We start from the raw sequence: 22,648 nt of genomic DNA on the forward strand, positions 1-22,648 counted from the left end.
AGGTAAGGTGACCAAAACTGCACACAATACTCAAGGTGCGGTCTCACCAAGGCCCTGTACAACTGTAGCAAGACATCCTTGTTCCTGTACTCGAACCCTCTTGCTACGAAGGCCAACATACCATTTGCCTTCTTAACCGCCTGCTGCACCTGCATGCTTACCTTAAGCGACTGGTGCACAAGGACACCCAGGTCTCTTTGCACTTCCCCTTCTCCCAATCTATTGCCATTCAAATAATAATCTGCCTTCCTGTTTTTGCCACCAAAGTGGATAACCTCACATTTATCCACATTATAGTGCATTTGCCATGTTTCTGCCCAATCACCCAACCTGTCCAAATCGTACTGGAGTTTCCCGACATCCTCCTCGCAGCTTACCCTCCCGCCCAGCTTTGTGTCGTCTGCAAATTTGGAGATATTGCATCCAATTCCCTCATCCAGATCATTAATATATATTGTGAACAGCTGCGGTCCTAGGACCGATCCTTGCGGTACCCCACTAGTCACTGCCTGCCACTCGGAAAACGACCCGTTTATTCCAACTCTTTGCTTTCTGTCCGCCAACCAGTTCTCTATCCTAGTCAATACCTTGCCCCCAATCCCATGTGCCTTAATTTTGCATGCTAATCTCTTGTGTGGGACCTTATCGAAAGCCTTCTGAAAGTCCAAATACACCACATCCACTGGTTCTCCCTTATCTATTTTACCAGTTACATCCTCAAAAAATTCCAGTAGATTAGTCAAGCATGATTTACCTTTTGTAAATCCATGTTGACTTTGTCCGATCCTGTCACTGCTTTCCAAGTGCTCTGCTATTACATCTTTTATAATAGACTCTAGCATTTTCCCCACTACCGATGTCAGGCTTACCGGTCTATAATTCCCCGCTTTTTCTCTACCACCTTTTTTGAATAGTGGGGTAACATTAGCTACGCTCCAATCCATGGGTACCGTTCCAGAGTCTATCGAGCTCTGGAAGATGATCAGTAATGCATCTACTATCTCTACGGCCACTTCCTTAAGTACCCTGGGATGTGGACCATCAGGCCCTGGGGATTTATCGGACTTCAGTCCCATCAATTTTCCTAACACCATTTTCCTACAAATACTGATTTCTTTCAGTTCCTCGCTTTCATCAGACCCTATGTTCCCCGGCATCTCTGGGAGGCTATTTGTGTCCTCCTTTGTGAAGACAGAACCAAAGTATGCATTTAGTTGGCCTGCCATTTCCCTGTTTCCCATTATAAATTCCCCTGATTCTGACTGTAACGGACCTACGCTTGACTTCACTAATCTTTTTCTCTTCACATATCTATAAAAGCTTTTACAGTCAGTTTTTATGTTCCCTGTAAGCTTACTCTCATATTCTATTTTCCCTTTCTTAATTAATCCCTTTGTCCTCCTTTGTTGACTCCTAAACTGCTCCCAATCCTCAGGATTATTGCTTTTTCTAGCCAATTTATATGTCCTCTCCTTGGATCTTATGCTATCCCTAATTTCCCTTGTTAGCCACGGTTGAGTCACCTTTTTTTATTTATTTTTACGCCAAACTGGGATGAACAAATTCTGTAGCTCATCCATTCGGTCTTTGAATGTTTGCCATTGCCTATCCACCGTCAACCCTTTGAGCGCCATTCCCCACTCAATCCTACCCAACTCGCTCCTCAGACCATCGTAGTTTCCTTTATTTAAATTGAGGACCCTTGTCTCTGAGTCAACTACTTCATTCTCCATCTTAATGAAGAATTCGATCATATTATGATCGCTCTGACCCAAGGGGCCTCGTACAACAAGATTGCTAATTAATCCTTTCTCGTTGCATAATACCCAGTCTAAGATGGCCTGATCTCTGGTTGGTTCCTCGACATATTGGTCCAGGAAACCATCCCGTAAACACTCCAGGAATTCCTCCTCCACAGTATTGTTACTAATTTGGTTGGCCCAATCTATATGTAGATTAAAGTCACCCATGATGACTGCTGTGCCCTTATTGCACGCTTCTTTAATTTCCCTTTTAATGCCATCCCCAACCTCCACCTTACTGTTTGGAGGTCTATATACCACTCCCACTAATGTTTTTTTCCCCTTAGTATTTCTCAATTCTACCCATACAGATTCCACATCATCAGAGCTAATATCCTTCATTACAATTGTATTAATCCCTTCTTTAACCAGTAATGCTACCCCACCTCCCTTTCCTTTTTGCCTATCTTTCCTGAATATCGAATACCCCTGGATGTTGAGTTCCCAGTCTTAGCCATCCTTGAGCCACGTTTCTGTAATCCCAACCAAATCGTATTCGTTTACCTCTATTTGCGCAGCCAATTCATCCACCTTATTACAAATGCTCCTCGCATTAAGACACAAAGCCTTCAGGCTTGTTTTTTTAACGCTCTTAGACCTATTAGAATTATTATTTACTGTGGCCACGTTTGATTTAAACCGTTGATTTCTCTGACTGCCACTTTTGTTTTTCTCCTTCCTATCTTTTGCTTTTATCCCTGTTTTCCTTTCCTCTGTCTCCCTGCTCAGGTTCCCAACCCCCTGCCATTTTAGTTTAAACCCCCCCGAACAGTGCTAACAAACCTCCCCGCAAGGATATTTGTCCCGCTCTGGTTCAGGTGCAACCCGTCCGACTTGTACAAGTCCCATCTTTCCCAGAAGCAGGCCCAGTGATCCAGGAAACTAAAGCCCTCCCTCCTGCACCAACTCTTTAGCCACGCATTCATCTGCTCTATCCTCCTATTCCTATACTCACTAGCATGTGGCACCGGGAGTAATCCAGAGATTACAACCTTTGAGGTCCTGCTCTTTAATCTGCTACCTAGCTCCCTAAATTCTTGTTGCAGGACCTCATCCCTCTTCCTACCTATGTCGTTGGTCCCAATGTGAACCACGACCTCTGCCTGTTCACCCTCCCCCTTCAGAATGCCCTGCAGCCGTTCAGTGACATCCTTGACCCTGGCACCAGGGAGGCAACAAACCATCCTGGAGTCACATCTACGGCCACAGAACCATCTATCTGTTCCCCTGACGATAGAATCCCCTACCACTATTGCTCTCCCACTCTTTTTCCTCCCTTCCTGAGCAGCAGCAACACCCCCGGCGCCAGGAAGTTGGCTGCTGCTGCCTTCCTCTGGTGAATCATCCCCCTCAACAGTATCCAAATTGGTATACCTGTTTGAAAGGGGGATGGCCACAGGGGTCTCCTGCACTACCTGCCTGCTTCTACTGCTCTGCCTGGTGGTCACCCATTTCCCTTCTGCCTGTGCAGCCCTACCCTGCGGCGTGACCAACTCATGAAACGTGTAATCCACGACCCTCTCAGCATCGTGAATGCTCCACAACCCATCCATCCGCAGCTCCAGCGCCTCAATACGGCCCGTTAGTAGCTGCAGCTGGATGCATTTCTGGCACACGTGGTCATCAGGGACACTGGCAGCGTCCCTGAATTCCCACATAGAGCAAGAGGAGCATAACACGGGGCTGGGCTCTCCTGGCATGACTTACCCCTTTAATTAATTTAAATTAATTCAATACCACCAGTTAAAGATATACTCTAGGGCGCTTATTTACCAACTGTCCCCACTACACCACAGAGACCCAAGAAAATATAAACCGCAGAATTTAAGCTTGTAATAAAAGAAATACTCACCAACCAATCACTTACCTGCTTCCTGGTGACGTCACACTTGGATTACTTTTTACCTCTCTCCTCTGCTGTTGAATTGGTACACCTCGCTGAATCCGCCGCTTTTAAGTGCCGCTGGTCGCGCTGCTGCTCTCCCCCAGGTCCAAGCTCTCTGGCCGGGCCTCGCTGAATCCGCCGCTTTTACGTGCCGCCGGTCGCGCTGCTGCTCTCCCCCAGGTCCAAGCTCTCTGGCCGGGCCTCGCTGAATCCGCCGCTTTTACGTGCCGCCGGTCGCGCTGCTGCTCTCCCCCAGGTCCAAGCTCTCTGGCCGGGCCTCGCTGAATCCGCCGCTTTTAAGTGCCGCCGGTCGCGCTGCTGCTCTCCCCCAGGTCCAAGCTCTCTGGTCGGGCCTCGCTGAATCCGCCGCTTTTAATACTCCTTGGACGGCGCCACCAGCTGGCCGTCCAGCGTTATTTCATAAGTAGTTTCTTGATGATGAGATTTATAACATGGCTATTCCTTCACATTTCCAGATTAATAAATGGAAATATTTTTTAAGTCTCATGCTTGTTTCAGTAGGTTTTTCATAGCCGCTTGTTATACACAGCACAGATTTGTAAAAGGCAGATCGTGTTTGACTAATCTAATTGAATTTTTTGATGAAATAACAAGAGAGGATTGATGAAGGGAATGCAGTGGATGTTGTCTACATGGATTTTCGGAAGGCGTTTGACAAAGTACCACATAGAAGGCTGGTTAACAAAATTGAGGCTCATGGTGGGTCAGTGGCAGCTTGGATAAGGAATTGGCTTGAGGACAGAAAACAGCGAGTTGTGGTAAATGGCTGTTTTTCAGACAGGAGGATAGTAGATAGTGGTGTTCCCCAAGGGTCAGTGCTGGGGCCACTGCTTTTTTTGGTATATATAAATGAACTGGATATTGGAATACAGAGTAGAATTTCTAAATTTGCCGATGACACCAAACTTGGGAGTGTGGCAAACAGTGATGATGATATCAATCGACTGCAACAGGACATAGAAAAGCTAGCAGAATGGACAGACAAGTGGCAGATGGAATTTAATAAAGAGAAGTGTGAAGTGATGGATTTTGGCAGAAGGAACAGGGAAAGGCAATTTACACTTAATGGCGCAATTTTAAAGAGTGTGCAGGGACAGAGGGACCTGGGAGTTAATGTGCATAGGTCCCTGAAGGAGGCAGGACATATTGAGAGAGTGGTTTGCAAAGCATATGGGATCTTGGGCTTCATAAATAGAGGTATTGAGTACAAAAGTAGAGAAGTTATGCTGAACTTTTGTAAAGCGCTGGTAGCACCCTGGGCCGGATATTGAGTCGCACCCCCTGTCTTAGCGCCTGCTGCTAGGAACGACAGGTAGAGGGGAATGTTTTCAAGTCGGGAAGGGACTGGGGGAGCGCTATTTATAGGCGGACGCTTCCTGCCTTTTTTTTGTCTGCAACATTTTTGGAACACGCAGGTTGAGAGGGAGAGCGACGCCTGGAGAGATTTAACACTGTCCTAAGGACCACTCTCAGCACCACTTTTGAGATTCCTAAGCGCTGAGCTCTTTCCCTGGGCCTATCCATTAGTGCTTCCAACACAATTACTTTAGAGGTCTCTTCGGGCTGAGATTCAAGGCTGCAATGAGTAGGGTGTGGCTGGCCAGCAAGATGGCCCCTCCCCTTTAAGAACTGGATGGTGCCAGCCTGTCTGGCTTTCATGGTAACTGACAGCGCCTGAGCTTCAGTAGAGTCCAGAGGTAGCGCCTCGCTTTAGCGCTCAAATCACCTCCAGGGGCGATATAGGCGAATTTTGCAGTCGGAAGCGATAATTAGCACCGGGCGCTAAACATAAGAACATAAGAAATAGGAGCAGGAGTAGGCCATATGGCCCCTCGGGCCTGCTCCGCCATTTAATAGGATCATGGCTGATCTGAATCTAGACTCACGTCCACTTCCCTGCCCTGTCCCCGTAACCCCTAATTCCCTTATCTGCTAGGAAAATGTCTATCTCCATTTTAAATTTATTTAATGTTGCAGCTTCCACAGCTCTCTGGGGTAGCAAATTCCATAGATTTACTACCCTCTGAGTGAAGAAGTTTCTCCTCATCTCAGTTTTGAAAGGGCTGCCCCTTATTCTAAGATTATGCCCCCTAGTTCTAATCTCACCCATCAGTGGAAACATCCTCACCGCATCCACCCGACCAAGCCCCCTCACAATCTTATATGTTTCGATAAGATCGCCTCTCATTCTTCTGAACTCCAATGAGTAGAGTCCCAACCTACTCAACCTTTCCTCATACGTCAACCCCCTCATCTCTGGAATCAACTGAGTGAACCTTCTCTGAACTGCCTCGAGAGCAAGTATATCTTTTCTTAAATATGGAAACCAAAACTGCACGCAGTATTCCAGGTGTGGCCTCACCAATACCCTGTATAACTGCAGCAAGACTTCCCTGTTTTTATACTCCATCCCCCTTGCAATAAATGCCAAGATTCCATTGGCCTTCCTGATCACCTGCTGCACCTGCATACTAACTGTTTGTGTTTCAGGCACCAGGACCCCCAGATCCCTTTGTACTGTAGCACTTTGCAGTTTCTCTCCATTTAGATAATAACTTGCTCTTTGATTTTTTCTGTCAAAGTGCATAACCTCACACTTTCCAACATTATATTGCATCTGCCAAATCTCGGCCCACTCACTTAGCCTGTCTATGTCCTTTTGCAGGTTTTTAATGTCCTCCTCACTCACTGCTTTCCCTCCCATCTTTGTATTGTCGGCAAACTTGGATATGTTGCACTCGGTCCTTTCCTCCAAATCGTTAATATAGATTGTAAAGAGTTGGGGTCCCAGCACTGACCCCTGCGGAACACCACTAGTTACTGATTGCCAGCCCGAGAACGAACCATTTATCCCAACTCTTTGTTTTCTGTTAGATAGCCAATCTTCCACCCATGCCAGTATATTACCCCCAATCCCGTGATTTTTTATCTTGATCAGTAATCTTTTGTGTGGAACCTTGTCAAATACCTTTTGGAAGTCCAAGTATAGTACATCCACTGGTCCCCCTTTATCCACCCTGTATGTTACGTCCTCAAAGAATTCGAGCAAATTTGTCAAACATGACTTCCCCTTCGTAAAACCATGCTGACTCTGTCCTATTAAATTATGTTTATCCAAATGCTCTGTTACTGTTTCCTTAATAATGGACTCCAACATTTTGCCAACCACAGATGTTAGGCTAACTGGTCTATAGTTTCCAGCTTTTTGTCTACTTCCCTTCTTAAATAAGGGTGTTACATTAGCAGTTTTTCAATCTGCGGGACCTTTCCTGAGTCCAGGGAGTTCTGGAAAATGATCACCAATGCATCCACAATCCCTACCGCCACTTTTCTCAAGACCCTAGGATGTAGGCCATCAGGTCCGGGGGATTTATCCGCCTTAAGTCCCATTATTTTACTGAGTACCATCTCCTTAGCGATTTTAATCGTGTTTAGCTCCTCCTTCCCCCCCCCCCCCCCCAATTGCCCCCTGTTTGTCCAGTGTTGGGATATTTTTAGTGTCCTCTACTGTAAAGACTGATACAAAATATTTGTTCAGCGTCTTTGCCATCTCCATGTTCCCCACCACTAGTTTCCCGGTCCCATCCTCTAAGGGACCAACGTTCACTTTAGCCACCCTTTTTCTTTTTATATAGCTGTAGAAATTCTTGCTATCTGTTTTTATATTTTTTGCTAGTTTACTTTCATAATCTATCTTCCCTTTCTTAATTAATCTTTTAGTTATTGTTTGCTGGCTTTTAAATGCTTCCCAATCTTCTACCCTCCCACTAGATTTGGCTAATTTATATGCCCTTGTTTTCAGTCGAATACTATCCTTTATTACTTTACTAAGCCACGGATGGCTGTCTTTTCTTTTACTCCCCTTTTTCCTCAGTGGAATATATTTATCTTGAAAGATGTGAAATATCTCCTTGAATGTAGACCGCTGCTCCTGTACCGTCTTACACTTTAATCTGTTTTCCCAGTCCACTTTAGTCAATTCTACTCTCATACCTTCATAGTCTCCTTTATTTAAGCTTAGTACGCTGGTTTGAGATCCAACTCTCTCACCCTCAAACTGAATTTGGAATTCAACCATATTATGGTCACTCATTCCAAGGGGATCCTTTACTAGGACATTTTTTATTAATCCTGTCTCATTACACAGGACCAGATCTAAGATTGCCTGCCCCCTGGTTGGTTCAGTTACATACTGCTCAAGGAACCCGTCCCTAATACACTCTATGAACTCTTCCTTAAGGCTGCCATGCCCAATTTGATTAGTCCAGTCAATATGAAAGTTAAAATCCCCCATGATTATAGCTGTTCCCTTATTACAAGCCCCAACTATTTCCTGATTTATACTCCGACCAACAGAGTTGCAACTGTTAGGAGGCCTATGGACGACGCCCACTAGTGACTTTTTCCCCTTATTATTCCTTATCTCCACCCAAACTGTTTCACTATCCTGATCCTTTGACCCAATATCATTTCTGACTATTGCAGTGATTCCATCCTTGATTAACATAGCAACCCCACCTCCCTTTCCTTCCTGTCTGTCCTTCCTAATTGTCAAATACCCTTGTATGTTTAGTTCCCATTCATGATTATCTTGCAGCCATGTTTCCGTAATGGCCACTAGATCATACCCATGTGTAGTTATTTGCACCATCAACTCGTCAATTTTGTTACGAATGCCGCGTGCATTCAGATAAAGAACTTTCAAATATGTTTTCTGACAATTTATTCCTGCTTTTACCCCTTTTACTACTTTACCTTTATCATTATACATTCTGTCCCTTCCTGACGCGCTCTGGTTTTTAATTCCCCCACTGCTACCTTGCTCTATTGCCTTCACCGCTGTCATTTTTATTTTTCGCTCTCTCAAAACCTCCCCCCCACTAATTAGTTTAAAGCCCTGTCTACAGCCCTAGTTATTCGATTCGCCAGGATTCTAGTCCCAGCACTGGCCAAGTGAAGTCCGTCCCAACGGAACAGCTCTCTCCTGTCCCAGTACTGATGCCAGTGTCCCAGGAAGCAAAACCCATTTCTCCCACACCAGTCTTTGAACCACGCATTTAACTCTCTAGTTTTATTTACCCTAGCCAAATTTGCACGTGGCTCAGGTAGTAATCCAGAGATTATTACCCTTGTGGTTCTGCTTTTTAATTTGGCCCCTAGCTGCTCAAACTCCCTCAGCAGAACCTCCTTCCTTGTCCTATCTATGTCGTTGGTACCAACATGGACCACGACAACTGGATCCTCCCACTCCAAGTTTCTCTCCAGCCCAGAGGAGATGGCACCGGGCAGGCAACACAGCCTTCGGGACTCTCGCTCTCGGCTGCAAAGAACTCTATCTATCCCCCTAACGATACTATCCCCTACCGCTACAACATTTATTTTAACTCCCCCCACTTGAATGGCCCCCCGCTCCACGGTGCTGTGGCCAGGTTGCTCATGCTCCCCGCAGTCCCTGTTCCCATCCTCACAGGGAGTAAGAGCCTCAAACCTGTTGGACAAGAGCAAGGGCTGCGGCTCCTCCAACACTACCTCCTGGATCCCCGTACCTGCCTCACTTATAGTCACACCATCCTGACCCTGGCCACGGACTACATCTGAATTAATTAATCTAATTGGTGTGACTACCTCCTGATACACAGAGTCCAGGTAACTCTCCCCCTCCCTGATGTGTCTCAGTGTTTGAAGCTCAGACTCCAGCTCTCCAACACGGAGCTGGAATTCCTCGAGCAGCCAACACTTACTGCAAATGTGATCACCGTGAGCATCAATGGTGTCCACCAGCTCCCACATATTGCAGCAGCAACACATCACCTGATCTCCCATTCTATGTAATTAATTAAATTTATTAATATTATTTTTAAATACCCTCTGCCCCGATTCTAGATGATGAATATCGCACCTTAGAAATTATAAACCACAGAGTTTAAGCTTAAAAAAGAGAGAAATACTTACCAACCAATCACTTACCCGCTTTCTGGTGACGTCACACTTGGTTTACTTTTTACCTCTCTCCTTCCCTCTGACTTCGGAGACTGTAGACTGGTACGCCTTACCTGGGTCTCTGAAGCCTTTTTAAGCTTCCCGCTCACGCCTCCCGCCGACACCCAGCTGATATTAGCGCCCCAAAATGGGCGATACCCAATTTTTCCCTATCAATGTTTTCAAGGGGAGACTGGATAGGCACTTGAGGGAAATCAACTTAAAAGGCTACAGGGATAGAGCAGGGGAATGGGACTGACTGGATTGCTCTACAGAGAGCCGGCATGGACTCGATGGGCCAAATGGCCTCCTTCTGCGCCTTCTGTGACATATAGCAGGCATAAGATTTAGCTCACTTAGCCAAATGAATGGTCTGCAGTAATGTATTGTTTCAGGTGTCCAAACCGTGGACACATGCAGCCCCAAGCCCTGGCAATCCAACTCTCAAACCCAGGTGCCTCCATCCTAATTGCATTTCTATTTCTTATTTATTGGTTTAACCTGTTTAAATTTCATGGGTCTGGAGGTTTGTCAAGGGGCTATTTTAAAATCACTGATGGGTAAATCTAAATAAGAACACTAATATCTACGAGTTATAGTAACCTAAGTTATAAGAACATTGGTGGGAACATGAATTTAAATCTCACATGTGATTCCCCAGGCTCCATAATGCTCTCCTGTGCAGCCCATGAAGACAAAAAGCTTATACATCCTTATATTATAAATATAAATGCAAGATGTTGTTGTTGTATATTATTTTCATGGAATCCATCTAATTCCAAGTTTTTTTCTCCAAAAATAGTATATTGAAAAGAATATGGGCAAGTGTCTGTAGTTCTTAGTTTTTTTTATTGGTTGTGGAAATAATAATAATAATAATCAACTTTATTGTCATTGTTAGTGCACAAGTGCAGTACAACGAAATGTAGGCTTGCGGCTCCCGAGAGTGTACATTTAGATTAAGACATTTAAACATTCAACATTCATTTGGCTTGTAATACATTAACATAAACATAATAAAGTGCATTGGCAGATGTGCAGGCTTTAGAGTTTATTTGTGGAGTTCAGTAGGATGACAGACCTGGGAAAGAAGCTGTTCCTAAATCTGGTCGTGAGTGTTCAGTTTTATTCTGGCTGTTAAGAATTTAAAGTAAACATTTCCAGTGAGCACCACAGTATACAAGTGTTAGCTTGGCTCAGTTGGTAGCACTCTAGGCTCTGATTGAGGGTTGTGGGTTCAAACTCCAGAACTGAAGCACATAATCTAGGTTGGTACTCAGTGCAGTACTGAGAAAGCATTATATTGTTGGATAAAAACTGAGACTCTGCCTCAATATCAGTGGTACAGTGGATATTAAATACTCACAGCACTATTCGAAGAGCAGCAAAGAGTTTCTTCGGGGGAGAAATTCACTATCGCCCCATTTGGGGTGCTAATTTTTAAAAGTTTGTAAAGCTAGCGCCAAGGGGTAATGATTTCAAACTTTTGAAAAATCCGTTGTTTCCGCTCCAAGAAGGAAGTGGAGCGCTAAATCAAGCCCTCCACATCCTTCTTGGAGCGCAATTGGCAGTAGGCGGGGCGGAGACTTCAGCAGCGCTGCACACTGGACCGTGCAGCACTCAAAGGCTCCTTCCCTCCCTTAAAGGGAAGAGCCATCACTGCAGGCTCTGCAATATAAAAAGTACCTACTTGGACCACCAAGGCAGCCGCAATCCCACTCAAGCTGAGAGCCGGGCTGATCGATCGTGGGCTGGAACACACGAAAAAAACTGGAAGAAGAAAGGTTTTTTTACTTACCTACCTCGGCCACCTCGTCTTTAATCATCGCCACCTAAGTGGCCGGCCACCCGGTGCACGCCTCCTGCAGCTGTCGGTGTTTTTGACTGGCGCTGCTGCAGGGGACGGAAGTAAATTTCGGGTCCGGGGCGATGCACATGGCGATGACGTCATGATCTCCGGGTGAAGGAGATCAGGGCGCAATGCCGTGGTGCCACTGCAAAACTCCCGCGTCGATGTCAGCACCGCGCTCGGTCGCAAAGCCATTTGTGCCCCGTTAGCACCCCTCGCGGGAGGCGCAAAGGCACCCAATTTCACCTGCTTAGTGTTTTAGTCAACACTCATGCCTCAGCCCACACCATCAAAAACAGATTAATCAGTCATTCATCTCATTGCTGTTTGTGCAAGCCTGCTTTGTCTGCATAAGAAAAATCACTGCCGTTCAGAATAATTTATTATATGTATATTGCTATGAGATGTCTTTGAGCGAAATGACAGGTATGTAAATGGAAGCTTTTCTTTCTATGCATGCATTGTTAATCACATGCACTGCCTAATTGTACCACTTGTTGGGGGTGGGGGGGATGTAAATATTGAAATCCTGCTAGTTTTGCACATGGATGATTGTGTGCATTAATGTACTTGTTGTTATGACATCCACATATATGGTGTTCTTCACTCTGGAATGAGAAACATCAGGGTTGACACCCGTTATGTTTATATTGTACGAAGGAAGGCTCACAGCAGCACTGGATAACAGAGTCAGCAAATCTTCCAGGCAGAGCACCAAACATGCTTCTGTATAGAACAGTGTATATAACCAGTAACACTGATAATAGTCAGCAACTGCGACAGTGCTTCTCACTCTCTATCTCTTACTCTCTTCTCCTGAATCTTCAGGGATTTGCTTTATAGACCCAATTTTCCTTTCCCCTTCCAAAACTCCACCTCCCCACAGAGTTCGTTAGATCAATGTCGATGCAGCACACTGACGTGAAAAACCTCTTGAAAGTGATCACACTGCTACTCCCTTTTTCTTCCAAGATTGGAGAGGCATTGCCTTAGTTTCCGACTGTGGCTCAAAGGGTGTTGTGCTGCTGGCACTAGTGGTGCATAGAAAGATTGCATTTGACAATCTGATATGGGTGGAGATCATGAAAACTCCTCAGTGGAACTAAAATCACTGACATACACAAGACAGGCCTGTTGGTGTAATGCTTACTAGTGTATTCTATGAAAATGTGCCTTAAAAGTCCCTGTTGTCATGGAAAGGTTTGATCTTCAGCCTTTTTTTCCCACTTCTGTTAGTCCAGCTACTCTAGCCCTAATTGAGGTGTAAAACTATCAGCTAGAGAACTAATGACCCAGGAGAACTGAGTCTGCAGTGCATGATAAGCAGAATAATTAGCATTGGCAGTCTATATGGGGTTCTAAATCTAGATCAATAATTTAATTTGCATAAAATATTTACTTGTACATAGTAAACAGGTTACTGTTAACCATGATGAATTGACATTTTGTTAAGTCTTGCAGAATTTTTATGGCATTTTACCCATATCTATTGAGTGCCATAAAAAGGGAAAGGACTTTTATATTTTTATACCAACTTGCCATCATCTCTTTTATATCAAAACTAGCTGGGGAGCCCCGCGTTGCGAGGGCAATTTTGGGGCGCTTGGTCTCCCTGCCCCTGTGTGTCCCCCCTCTCCCTGTCATGTCCTCTCCCTCCCCTCCCCTGTCTCCCTCCCTCCATCCCCTCCCCTCGCCCCCCACTCCCCCGCTCCCCTCTGTCCCTCTCTCCGGCCCCTCCCCCTGCCTAGCGCCTGAGGTCCGGTGCCGTTGCGATAGCGGGAATGCTGAGCGGTGGCCGGCGCCGGGAGCGGGCTCTCGCGGGCGGCGCATGCGCGGTCAGTGCGGGCGGCGCATGCGCGGTCAGTGCGGGCGGCGCGAGCCCCCCGCGATTTCCCGAGGCTCGCCCCCCCCCCCGCGATTTCCTGAGGCTCTCCACCCACCCCCCCCGCGATTTCCCGAGGCTCTCCCCCCCGCGATTTCCCGAGGCTCTCCCCCCCCCCCCCATTAAATTGTTACTTAATTCCCTAACACATCATTAAAATATTTACCTTAGTTCCCTAACACACACAAAGTGTGGGGGAAAAAATTGTGAAAAATCAAGATGGCGGCCACTCACCTCGGTTCAGAAGGATAAGGCCCGCCCACACACGCACCGATTGGTCGACCGGTCAGGTCACCGAAGCGTAGGATTGGTCAATCGTCTAGTCACTCGACACTCAACTGTAGGAAGGAACCCGCCGTCCGATTGGTCGACCTCGACGTCACACGGTCGCTAATGAGATGCTAATGAGCGGAAGGCTGAACGTTTTTCGGATACCGCGGGCGGGATTTTTGTGCGGCCGAAACGTAAGTACGCCTATGACCGGTCCGGAATCGCAAGCTTTCTTTTGAGGCGACGCGCGCGTCGGTACGCTCTGTAACTTTCAAACGTATAGAGAACGGACAGACAGACAGACATCGGGACAGACAGAAGAGCCGCTTTATATATATAGATGTCACAAGCCATTACGGTATCCAGATTGGCTCTGTGGTGGCACTCCCGCTGAAGGCTGTGGGTTCAAGCACCACTTCAGGTACTTGAGCACATAATCCAGGCTGACACTTCAGCGCAGTACTAAGGGAGCCCTGCACTGTCGGAGGTGCCATCTTTCGGATGAGACATTAAACCAAAGTCCCCTCAGGTGGATGTAAAATATCCTATGGCACTATTTGAAGAAGAGCAGGAGATCTCCTGGTGGCCTGGCCAATATTTATCCCTCAACCAAAATCACTAAAATAGATTATCTGGTCATTATTCGATTACTTTGTGTGGGGCTTTGCGATGTGCAATTTGGCTGCCACATTTCCTACAATACAATAGTGTGACTACATTTCAAAAGTACCTCAATGGCTGTAAAGCGCTTTAGGACATCCTGAGATCATGTAAGGCACTATATGAATGAAAGTTCTTCTTTTCTTTCTTTCCTTGCTTCCTTTCCTTCTTTTAGTTCAAGTAGTCTGATATCAATCACTTGACAGTTTCTCTTTAGCAGACCACCCTCTTAGAGCTTTGTTATCCTCTCTTTATATATTGGTTAACCATATACTGTACCACTTAGAGATTTTAATCTTGGGCAAACATGAAGTAAATTCTCCTTTAATACCAAATGTGGATTCATGGTGACTTAGTAATCTGATTCTCTAACTCCACTGGTATGACTCCAGAGTTACAGTGACATAGCCTGCTATTGTCGCAACATGGCTTTCAGGCAGTCCAGGTACCAACAATGTCACCACTTGCAGTTTTCATACCTTAAGAAACAATACATGGAGTGTTATTAATATTCAGTTTGTTCTGCAAGGAGATATGGAAGTTGGCTGGTCTGAATTAATTTTATAATTCCATACCTCTTCAAGAAGAAATTGATCTCATCAGAAATAAAGTTTAAAAATGTTGTGGTTTCATTTATTAGTGTTACTCATAAAGCTGTTCTGAAACTCTCAGAACCTAAACAAGACAGCAGCAAGGACACACCTACAGACGCACAATGAATGAAGTTTATATAACAGTTCTGGATGTAAAGATTTTTCTCTAAAGTGATGCTGTTCTTTCTGCCAGCCTGACAGCAATGTTAAGTGGAAGTTCTTTTAAAAAACATCTAACCTAAGATCAAAGGTAAATAGCAACAGCGCTTCAAGTGAGAAGAGTCTTTGGATCAGTGTTCTGAATATTAATCTTTTTCCTGCTGATGAAGTTAGGTATATAGGAACAAAATACTTCACTGCATTGAAATTAGAAGCAAATTCCCCAAAAAGGTTCCACCTGGGATTGTAACAAATTGTTAAAACCTTGAGGCCATGTTCATTTTATTGCACTTTGAAGTTCCTTTTCACTCCTCCTTCAGCTTTCCTCGGCCATAATCTCCTTTCCCCAGCAGCCAATTTCTTCAAAGCTTCACTGTCCTGCATGAATGAAGCTTTGAAGCACCAAAAAACTTGGCTTTGTTACACCTTCTACTTTCAAACAATTAATCTGAAGTTGTGACAATTCCATATAATTAACTAGGTAGTCAGAGAGTCAGCTAAAATACTAAACCTGAGTTGTTTCAATAAACCTGCTCCATTGCCGAAAGAATGGCAGACTGAGAGCTGTGATTGACAGTTGACTTCTCCATTGATTAATCGTACCTTTTCAAGTGTATATTTGTCTTCGTGAGCCACTTGAGACTTTGAAAACAGTGAAATTCTTTATTCTAGGAATGCCTTTTATGATTTGCAGACCTGTTTTCCCTTTTGCTCTCCATGTTCTGAGTGGTGTTATTCTTTGCAGTACAATGAGGTACCTGAAGGTAGAACATATATTTCCCAAATCAAGTTGTAGAAAAGATACCATTTTATTGCTGACAAACACGTCAAGTTCATTTTACAGATGCAGTTTTCTGTGGCAATCTAAGAACATGCAGCAAAGATTCAACAGTCTGCTCAATAGTTAAAGATTGACCTTATTTCACCCTAAGATAAGTTGTAGCACTTTGTACGGCAAAAGTGCACAGGATAGCTTTGCATATTTGATAAAACAGTACATTAGAACACTGTTCCTCAAAAATAGGACTTGTCCTGCTAGAAATGCACAATCAAATCTCGTTTATAATGGAGGGACAAAAATGAACTGATGTCTGGATTTTTCTAAGTGCAATGATTTACTGTAGTACTTTGTTTGATTCTGTATTGATCCAAATAGAAAAAATGGAACTACACTGAAATTGGCTTGTCTTTTGGCAAGAACCATCTCCAAAAGCTCTAAAATTGAGAAATTGGAAATAATGATACCAAGCGTGTATATGCAGAGAGTAAGAGGAGAGAAGAAGCAACATGTTGGGGTAAAAATTTGTCTGGGCCTATTTTTGGGCCGAGAATCTGCATTGTGCAGGCAGCACGTCCCCAACCAGGAATCATAGAATCATAGAATGGTTGCAGCACAGAAGACCATTCGACCTGTTGAACCTGTCACTCAGCAAGAGCACTTCAGCTAGTCCCACTCCCCCGCCCTTTCCCCATAGCCCTACAATATTTTTTCCTTCAGCTACTTATCCAATTCCCTTTTGAAAGCCACGATTGAGTCTACCTCCACCACCCTTTCAGGCAGTGCATTCCAGATCCTAACCACTCGCTATGTAAAAAGGTTTTTCTCATGTCGCCTTTGGTTCTTTTGCCAATCACCTTAAATCTGTGTCCTGGTTCTCGACCCTCCCGCCAATGGGAACAGTTTCTCTCTATCTACTGTCTAAACATTAGCTTGGTATCATTATTTCCAATTTCTCAATTTTAGAGCTTTTGGAGATGGTTCCTGCCAAAAGACAAGTCAATTTCAGTGTAGTTTCATTTTTTCTACAGGAAACTTTCGTTTAACCGGAGGTTAAATGTCCGGAAACCTCTCTCTACTGGCAAAATTCAGGAGCCGTTTCCTATAAGTTTTTTTACTTCTCGTTGCTTTTTTTTTTCCAGTTGTGGCTCCCAAGCGTCTAGCTGAAGCTGTTGCTTAGCTACAGAGATGCTTTTAAGCTGCGGCCGACTGTTTTGAAGCTGTTGCTACAGGGTTTGTTGTTTCATACGGAGCTGAGAAGCTCCGTATGTTTTAACATTAGCGCTGGTTTATACGGCAGTTTTGATGGGACGGCACCAACTCTGTCCCATCAGTGCTGGATACCAGAAAGTTTCCTGTATTTGGATCAATACAGAATCAAACAAAGTACTACAGTAAATCATTGCACTTAGAAAAATCAGACATCAGGCAAATAATTTTTTGTCCCTTCATTATAAACGAGATTTGATTGTGCGTTTCTAGCAGGACAAGTCCCATTATTTGTAGGGAAATGGCGTTAAGGAAATTGATGGGATTGAAGGCCGATAAATCCCCAGGGCCTGATAATCTACATCCTAGGGTACTTAAGGAAGTGGCCCTAGAAATAGTAGACGCATTGCTGGTCATCTTCCAAAATTCTATAGATTCTGGAATAGTTGCCATGGATTGGAGGGTAGCTAATGTTACCCCACTATTCAAAAAAGGTGGTAGAGAGAAAACAAGGAATTATAGACCGGTAAGCCTGACATCGGTAGTGGGGAAAATGCTAGAGTCCATTATAAAAGATGTAATAGCAGAGCACTTGGAAAACAGTGACAGGATCGGACAAAGTCAACATGGATTTACAAAAGGTAAATCGTGCTTGACTAATCTACTGGAATTTTTTGAGGGTGTAACTGGTAGAATAGATAAGGGAGAACCAGTGGATGTGGTGTATTTGGACTTTCAGAAGGCTTTCGATAAGGTCCCGCATAAGAGATTAGCGTGTAAAGTTAAAGCACATGGGATTGGGGGCAAGGTACTGACTTAGATAGAGAACTGGCTGGCAGACAGGAAGCAAAGATTTGGAATAAACGGGTCTTTTTCCGAGTGGCAGGCAGTGACTAGTGGGATACCACAGGGATCAGTGCTAGGACCCCAGCTATTCACAATATATATTAATGATCTAGACGAGGGAACTAGATGTAATATCTCCAAGTTTGCAGATGACACAAAGCTGGGTGGATGTGTGTGCTGTGAGGAGGATGCCGAGAAACTCCAGGATGATTTGGACAGGTTGGGTGATTGGGCAGATGTATGGCAGATGCAGTATAATGTGGATAAATGTGAGATTATCCACTTTGGTGGCAAAAACAGGAAGGCAGATTATTATCTGAACGGCAATAGATTGGGAGAAGGGGAAGTGCAACGAGACCTGGGCGTTCTTGTGCACCAGTCGCTGAAGGTAAGCATGCAGGTGCAGCAGGCGGTTAAGAAGGCAAATGGTATGTTGGCCTTCGTAGCGAGAGGATTTGAGTACAGGAACAAGGATGTCTTGCTGCAGTTGTACAGGGCCTTGGTGAGACCACACCTTGAGTACAGTATTGTGTGCAGTTTTGGTCGCCTTATCTGAGGAAGGATGTTCTTGCCATGGAAGGAGTGCAGCGAAGATTCACCAGACTGATACCTGGGATGGCAGGAATGACTTATGAGGAGAGATTGGGTCAATTGGCCTTATACTCGCTGGAGTTTAGAAGAATGAGAGGGGATCTCATTGAAACTTATAAAATTCTAACAGGACTAGACAGACTAGATGCAGGAAGGATGTTCCCAATGGCGGGGAAGTCCAGAACCAGGGGTCACAGTCTAAAGATGAGGGGTAAGCCATTTAGGACAGAGATGAGGAGGAATTTCTTCACCCAGAGAGTGGTGAACCTGTGGAATTCTCTACCACAGAAGGCAGTTGAGGCCAATTCATTAAATATATTCAAGAAGGATTTAGATATATTTCTTAAAGCTAAAGGGATATGGGGAGAAGGCAGGGACAGGGTACTGAGTTTGGATGATCAGCCATGATCTCATTGAATGGCGGAGCAGGTTCGAGGGGCCGAATGGCCTACTCCTGCTCCTATCTTCTATATTTCTATGTTAAACCCATCATGATTTTGAACACCTCTATCAAATCTCTTCTGAACCTTCTCTGCTCCAAAGAGAACTACCCAGCTTCTCTAGTCTATCCCCGAGGCAAGCCTGAAATTGGACCTCAGACCTCATTTCAATAATTTATATAAGTTGCCGGTGCCCAACACGCATTCACAGGCAGCTCGCCCATTTCAGCAAATGAATTTCAGGCTGCTTGTACCCCCCCAGCAGCGGCTCTCAGGCAAGTGACGGGAAGGTCCGATCGCAGCCATTAGAAATCAGTGCCCCTGCTCCTCCTGGCACCGCATGAATTAAAAAAAAATAAAACTTACCTGATCAATATTGGCCGGTTCCTGGACCGCATCCATGCCAGGAAAACCTGAGAGCACGGCAGCTGCTCCATTCACGGCAGTCCAATTTCTCAGAGCATATGTAAGGGGCCTAACGCGTGTTTTAGGCTGCCGCCTGAAAATCTGTCAGACGTTTTTAGGCATCCTTGGGTCGCAGGGCACAGCTCCACAAAATTGATAATTTTTCATCTGGAAAACAGGGTGCAACAATGACGAATTTCTACCCCGTTGTATTTAGGGAGCTGATTGGCAGAACAATAGGAGAGACGGCATTGCACTTCCTATTTCAATAGCTCGCTTAATCTTTCATCTGAGTGAAATTGCCGGTTTGTGCCCAAGTGCGGACTGTTATGTGCCCTGGGCTTATTGCCACTAGCAGGGCCAGCCTTACAGAAAATGATGCCCTGTGCGTACTTGTATTTTGGCACCCTTTCTGAGTTTAAGCATGTAGTAGTATTAGCGAAAGTTTCAGAAATAAAGCTGTAATCTCAAAAGTTTTTTATAATTTAAATAATAAACGATATAAGTCATAAAAAATAAGATTATAGCCAAGTCACAAATAAACAAAACATTAAATTAAACACTAAACTAATAAATAACAACATATAAAAGACTTTGTTCACCAAGATATTTTGATATTTTGAGCCACATCATTCTCAATAGACAGGATGGCCAGCAAAGGTAGCCTGTGGTCTCCCATGGTCGATTGAAAATATGTTTTTATGAGCTTCAACTTCGAGAAGTTCCGTTCGCTGCATCTCACCGATATGGGCATGGTTAACTGGATGCTGAGTGCTATCCATGTGTTTGGGAACTTGCTCTTGAAACTTGAAGTTTACTTTTCTGGAGGAGCACTACAGTCCAGCAGACTTTGGAGAGAGCCAAGTTCTTCGCAGACGTCGACACCGTTATTGTCAGACCCTTTTGACCACAGCATCCTGGGTGGTCCCCCACCCATAAGGCCGGCCCTGTCCACGAGGGACTAGGTTGGGAATGCCTAAACTCATTTCATACTGCATCGTTAAAACGAGCAGAAAGGAAAAATCCTCATCCCATAAATTTGAACTGGATTTGAGCTCAAGTTCCCATAGGTGAAAGAACAGTGTAACTTACTGTGTCATCCTGCCTTATCATCCAATTTAATATTTAGTCTGCATTGATCACTGTTTGTTCCCATATCTTGAGATTTGTGCTAGTAATTAATTATAAAAATTAATTTAGAACAGCAGGTTTCTAGTATAACACACTCCTGGGGTCCATCGGCAAATATTGAGACACTCCCAGGGTCCTTGTTCTAATTCCCAAAAGTAAAACAGTACTGAATTGCAGAAAACTTGTTATATTAACATACAGAAACAGAAATAATGTTTTAGGAAGTCGGCAAATACAGAAACATTCAAAAATCTGATGACCTTGGGGACCCTTAGTTTAAAGATCTGTACAGAATATAATATGGGCGGTTGCACAAGGAAATTAAAATACGGTTTTCATCCAGTCATTGCACTGAATTTTACTTTGCTTTATTCAGATATCCAATTGTCCTGCTGCTAAATTAAATTGCTCAGCATAATTAAGCTAGCATAGAAAATGACCCTTGTTTTCAGTTTACCTCATAGAAATGATGCGGTAACAAATTCTGCATGGTATTCTAGAAAATAAACCTGGATGCGTCCAAAATAATTTCTTCCTGATTTAGATACTTGCATTGAGCATATGTTTAGCTTCCAGGGACATGATCTGCACAGCGCAGTGTTAATCAGCGTGCAATCTCATTTTGTGAAGCACGATAGAAAAAAGTTTGCAGCAGTTTTTTTTAGTGATTTAATAAATTAGCAAATCAATATACTTTGTTTATCTTACATAAAGTGCACTTCAGATCAGGACATTACTTTAATCTGCAAAACCTGTTGTTTCAGAAGGATGAAAGCATGTAGGTTCAATTTTAATCTACCATCCATCACTGTTCCCCTTCTGTTTCTAGGAACCAATGTTAATGAAGCCAAGCGCATCCTGAGTGAGAGTGGACTGCCAATCACTTCTGCCAGCAACCTGGAAGATGCAGCTAAGAAGGCAGTTGCCAGTGTGGCTCCAAAATAGCCTACTGAAGGAAGTTTTGAAGCAATGAGTTTTCTTTATACTGTATTCCCCAATCATGGGTTTCCACTAATTTTAGAACGATAATTTTCTATGGTTATTTCACACAATGACGGGACAATTATGAAGAATTATCAATACATTTATACAAAGTGTACTTCAGGGATGGTTTTACAGAAAAAGTTGTACATTGCGCACATTTTACAAATTTATTAAATTATGTGCTTACTCCAGACAGTCCCTGCATGTTAACGTCAATGATTATCATGACCTTTTGTTTCGTTCTGCGAAATCTGAATAATCTAATGACACACGATGGTTCCTGGACATCTTTGTAATCTTCAGTTATTGCAGGAAGAGCTCAGCCTTTGCCTTAATCTTAAAATTGATTAAAACGGCTCTACTGATTGTACAGCAACAGACCATATACTTAATCAAATTGGTGCTGTCTTGAAAGCCTTAACCTTCAACACTGCCAAGAAAGACAACCTGCGCCCAGCTCAGCCTGGAGATGCACAGAACTTAGCACATGAGTAAGTTAGTTGTATTGTTGACATTGATCCAGTGGACAAATAATCTTACTAAACTCACATTTTAAGTTTTCTGTTGTCACTGGTTATTTTCTTTTTATAAAACTAATCTACATCATGCTAGAAAATTACTATCAAAGCCATATTGTTGTTTCATCCTTTTGTGGCCCTTTTCATGTTTACAGTGTTTTAAACATAGATTATCTCAGTACAAGTAACTGAATACAAATCTGTCCCTGTGGTTAATTCCTGTAGCAGCAAATGTCTTCCAAGTATGAATAAAATACTTTCAATTATATGGATGTGTTTGAAAAATAAATGAGAACTGTTTTCATTGTTTTTAGTTCCCAAGAGAAGCGCATTAAGACATGTGAATGCTTCAGTGCTCCTTCCTTACAGCTCTCTGGTGTGTTGAGCTTCTTGCTGTTATTATCAAATGATATACAGTAGTTAAAAACACCTTGAAATTTTTGCCTATCCATTGGAAAAAAGGGATCTGTCTATGTATCTGCCATCTGTTGTAATCAGAATTGAATACATTTAAATACTTCTAATTCTTCAAAGGTTTAGCAGAAATCAGTTTCTTTGTGCAATTTTTCTCTTTTTCTCCCATTCTCTATCAAAGGTGCTGACATCCCAAGTGGACTGCAGATAGCAATATGACATGGTATACCTT

General features: G+C 43.9%; 1 protein-coding gene across 1 annotated transcript in view; it reads left to right on the forward strand.

Moving 5' to 3' along the window:
• The window catches only part of suclg2 (succinate-CoA ligase GDP-forming subunit beta), a 295,434-nt gene extending 273,164 nt beyond the window's left edge, over positions 1-22,270 (forward strand). Inside the window, exon 9 of the mRNA XM_086001474.1 lies at positions 21,330-22,270. Within this exon, the coding sequence (XP_085857600.1) occupies positions 21,330-21,445 (116 nt within the window). The 3' untranslated portion in view covers positions 21,446-22,270. The remainder of the gene's footprint in view (positions 1-21,329) is intronic.
• Positions 22,271-22,648: the final 378 nt, after the last annotated feature.

This window comes from Somniosus microcephalus, chromosome 11 (genome assembly GCF_052327205.1).
Source record: "Somniosus microcephalus isolate GS21.2 chromosome 11, FLI_Smic_1.0, whole genome shotgun sequence".
Lineage (NCBI taxonomy): Eukaryota > Metazoa > Chordata > Chondrichthyes > Squaliformes > Somniosidae > Somniosus > Somniosus microcephalus.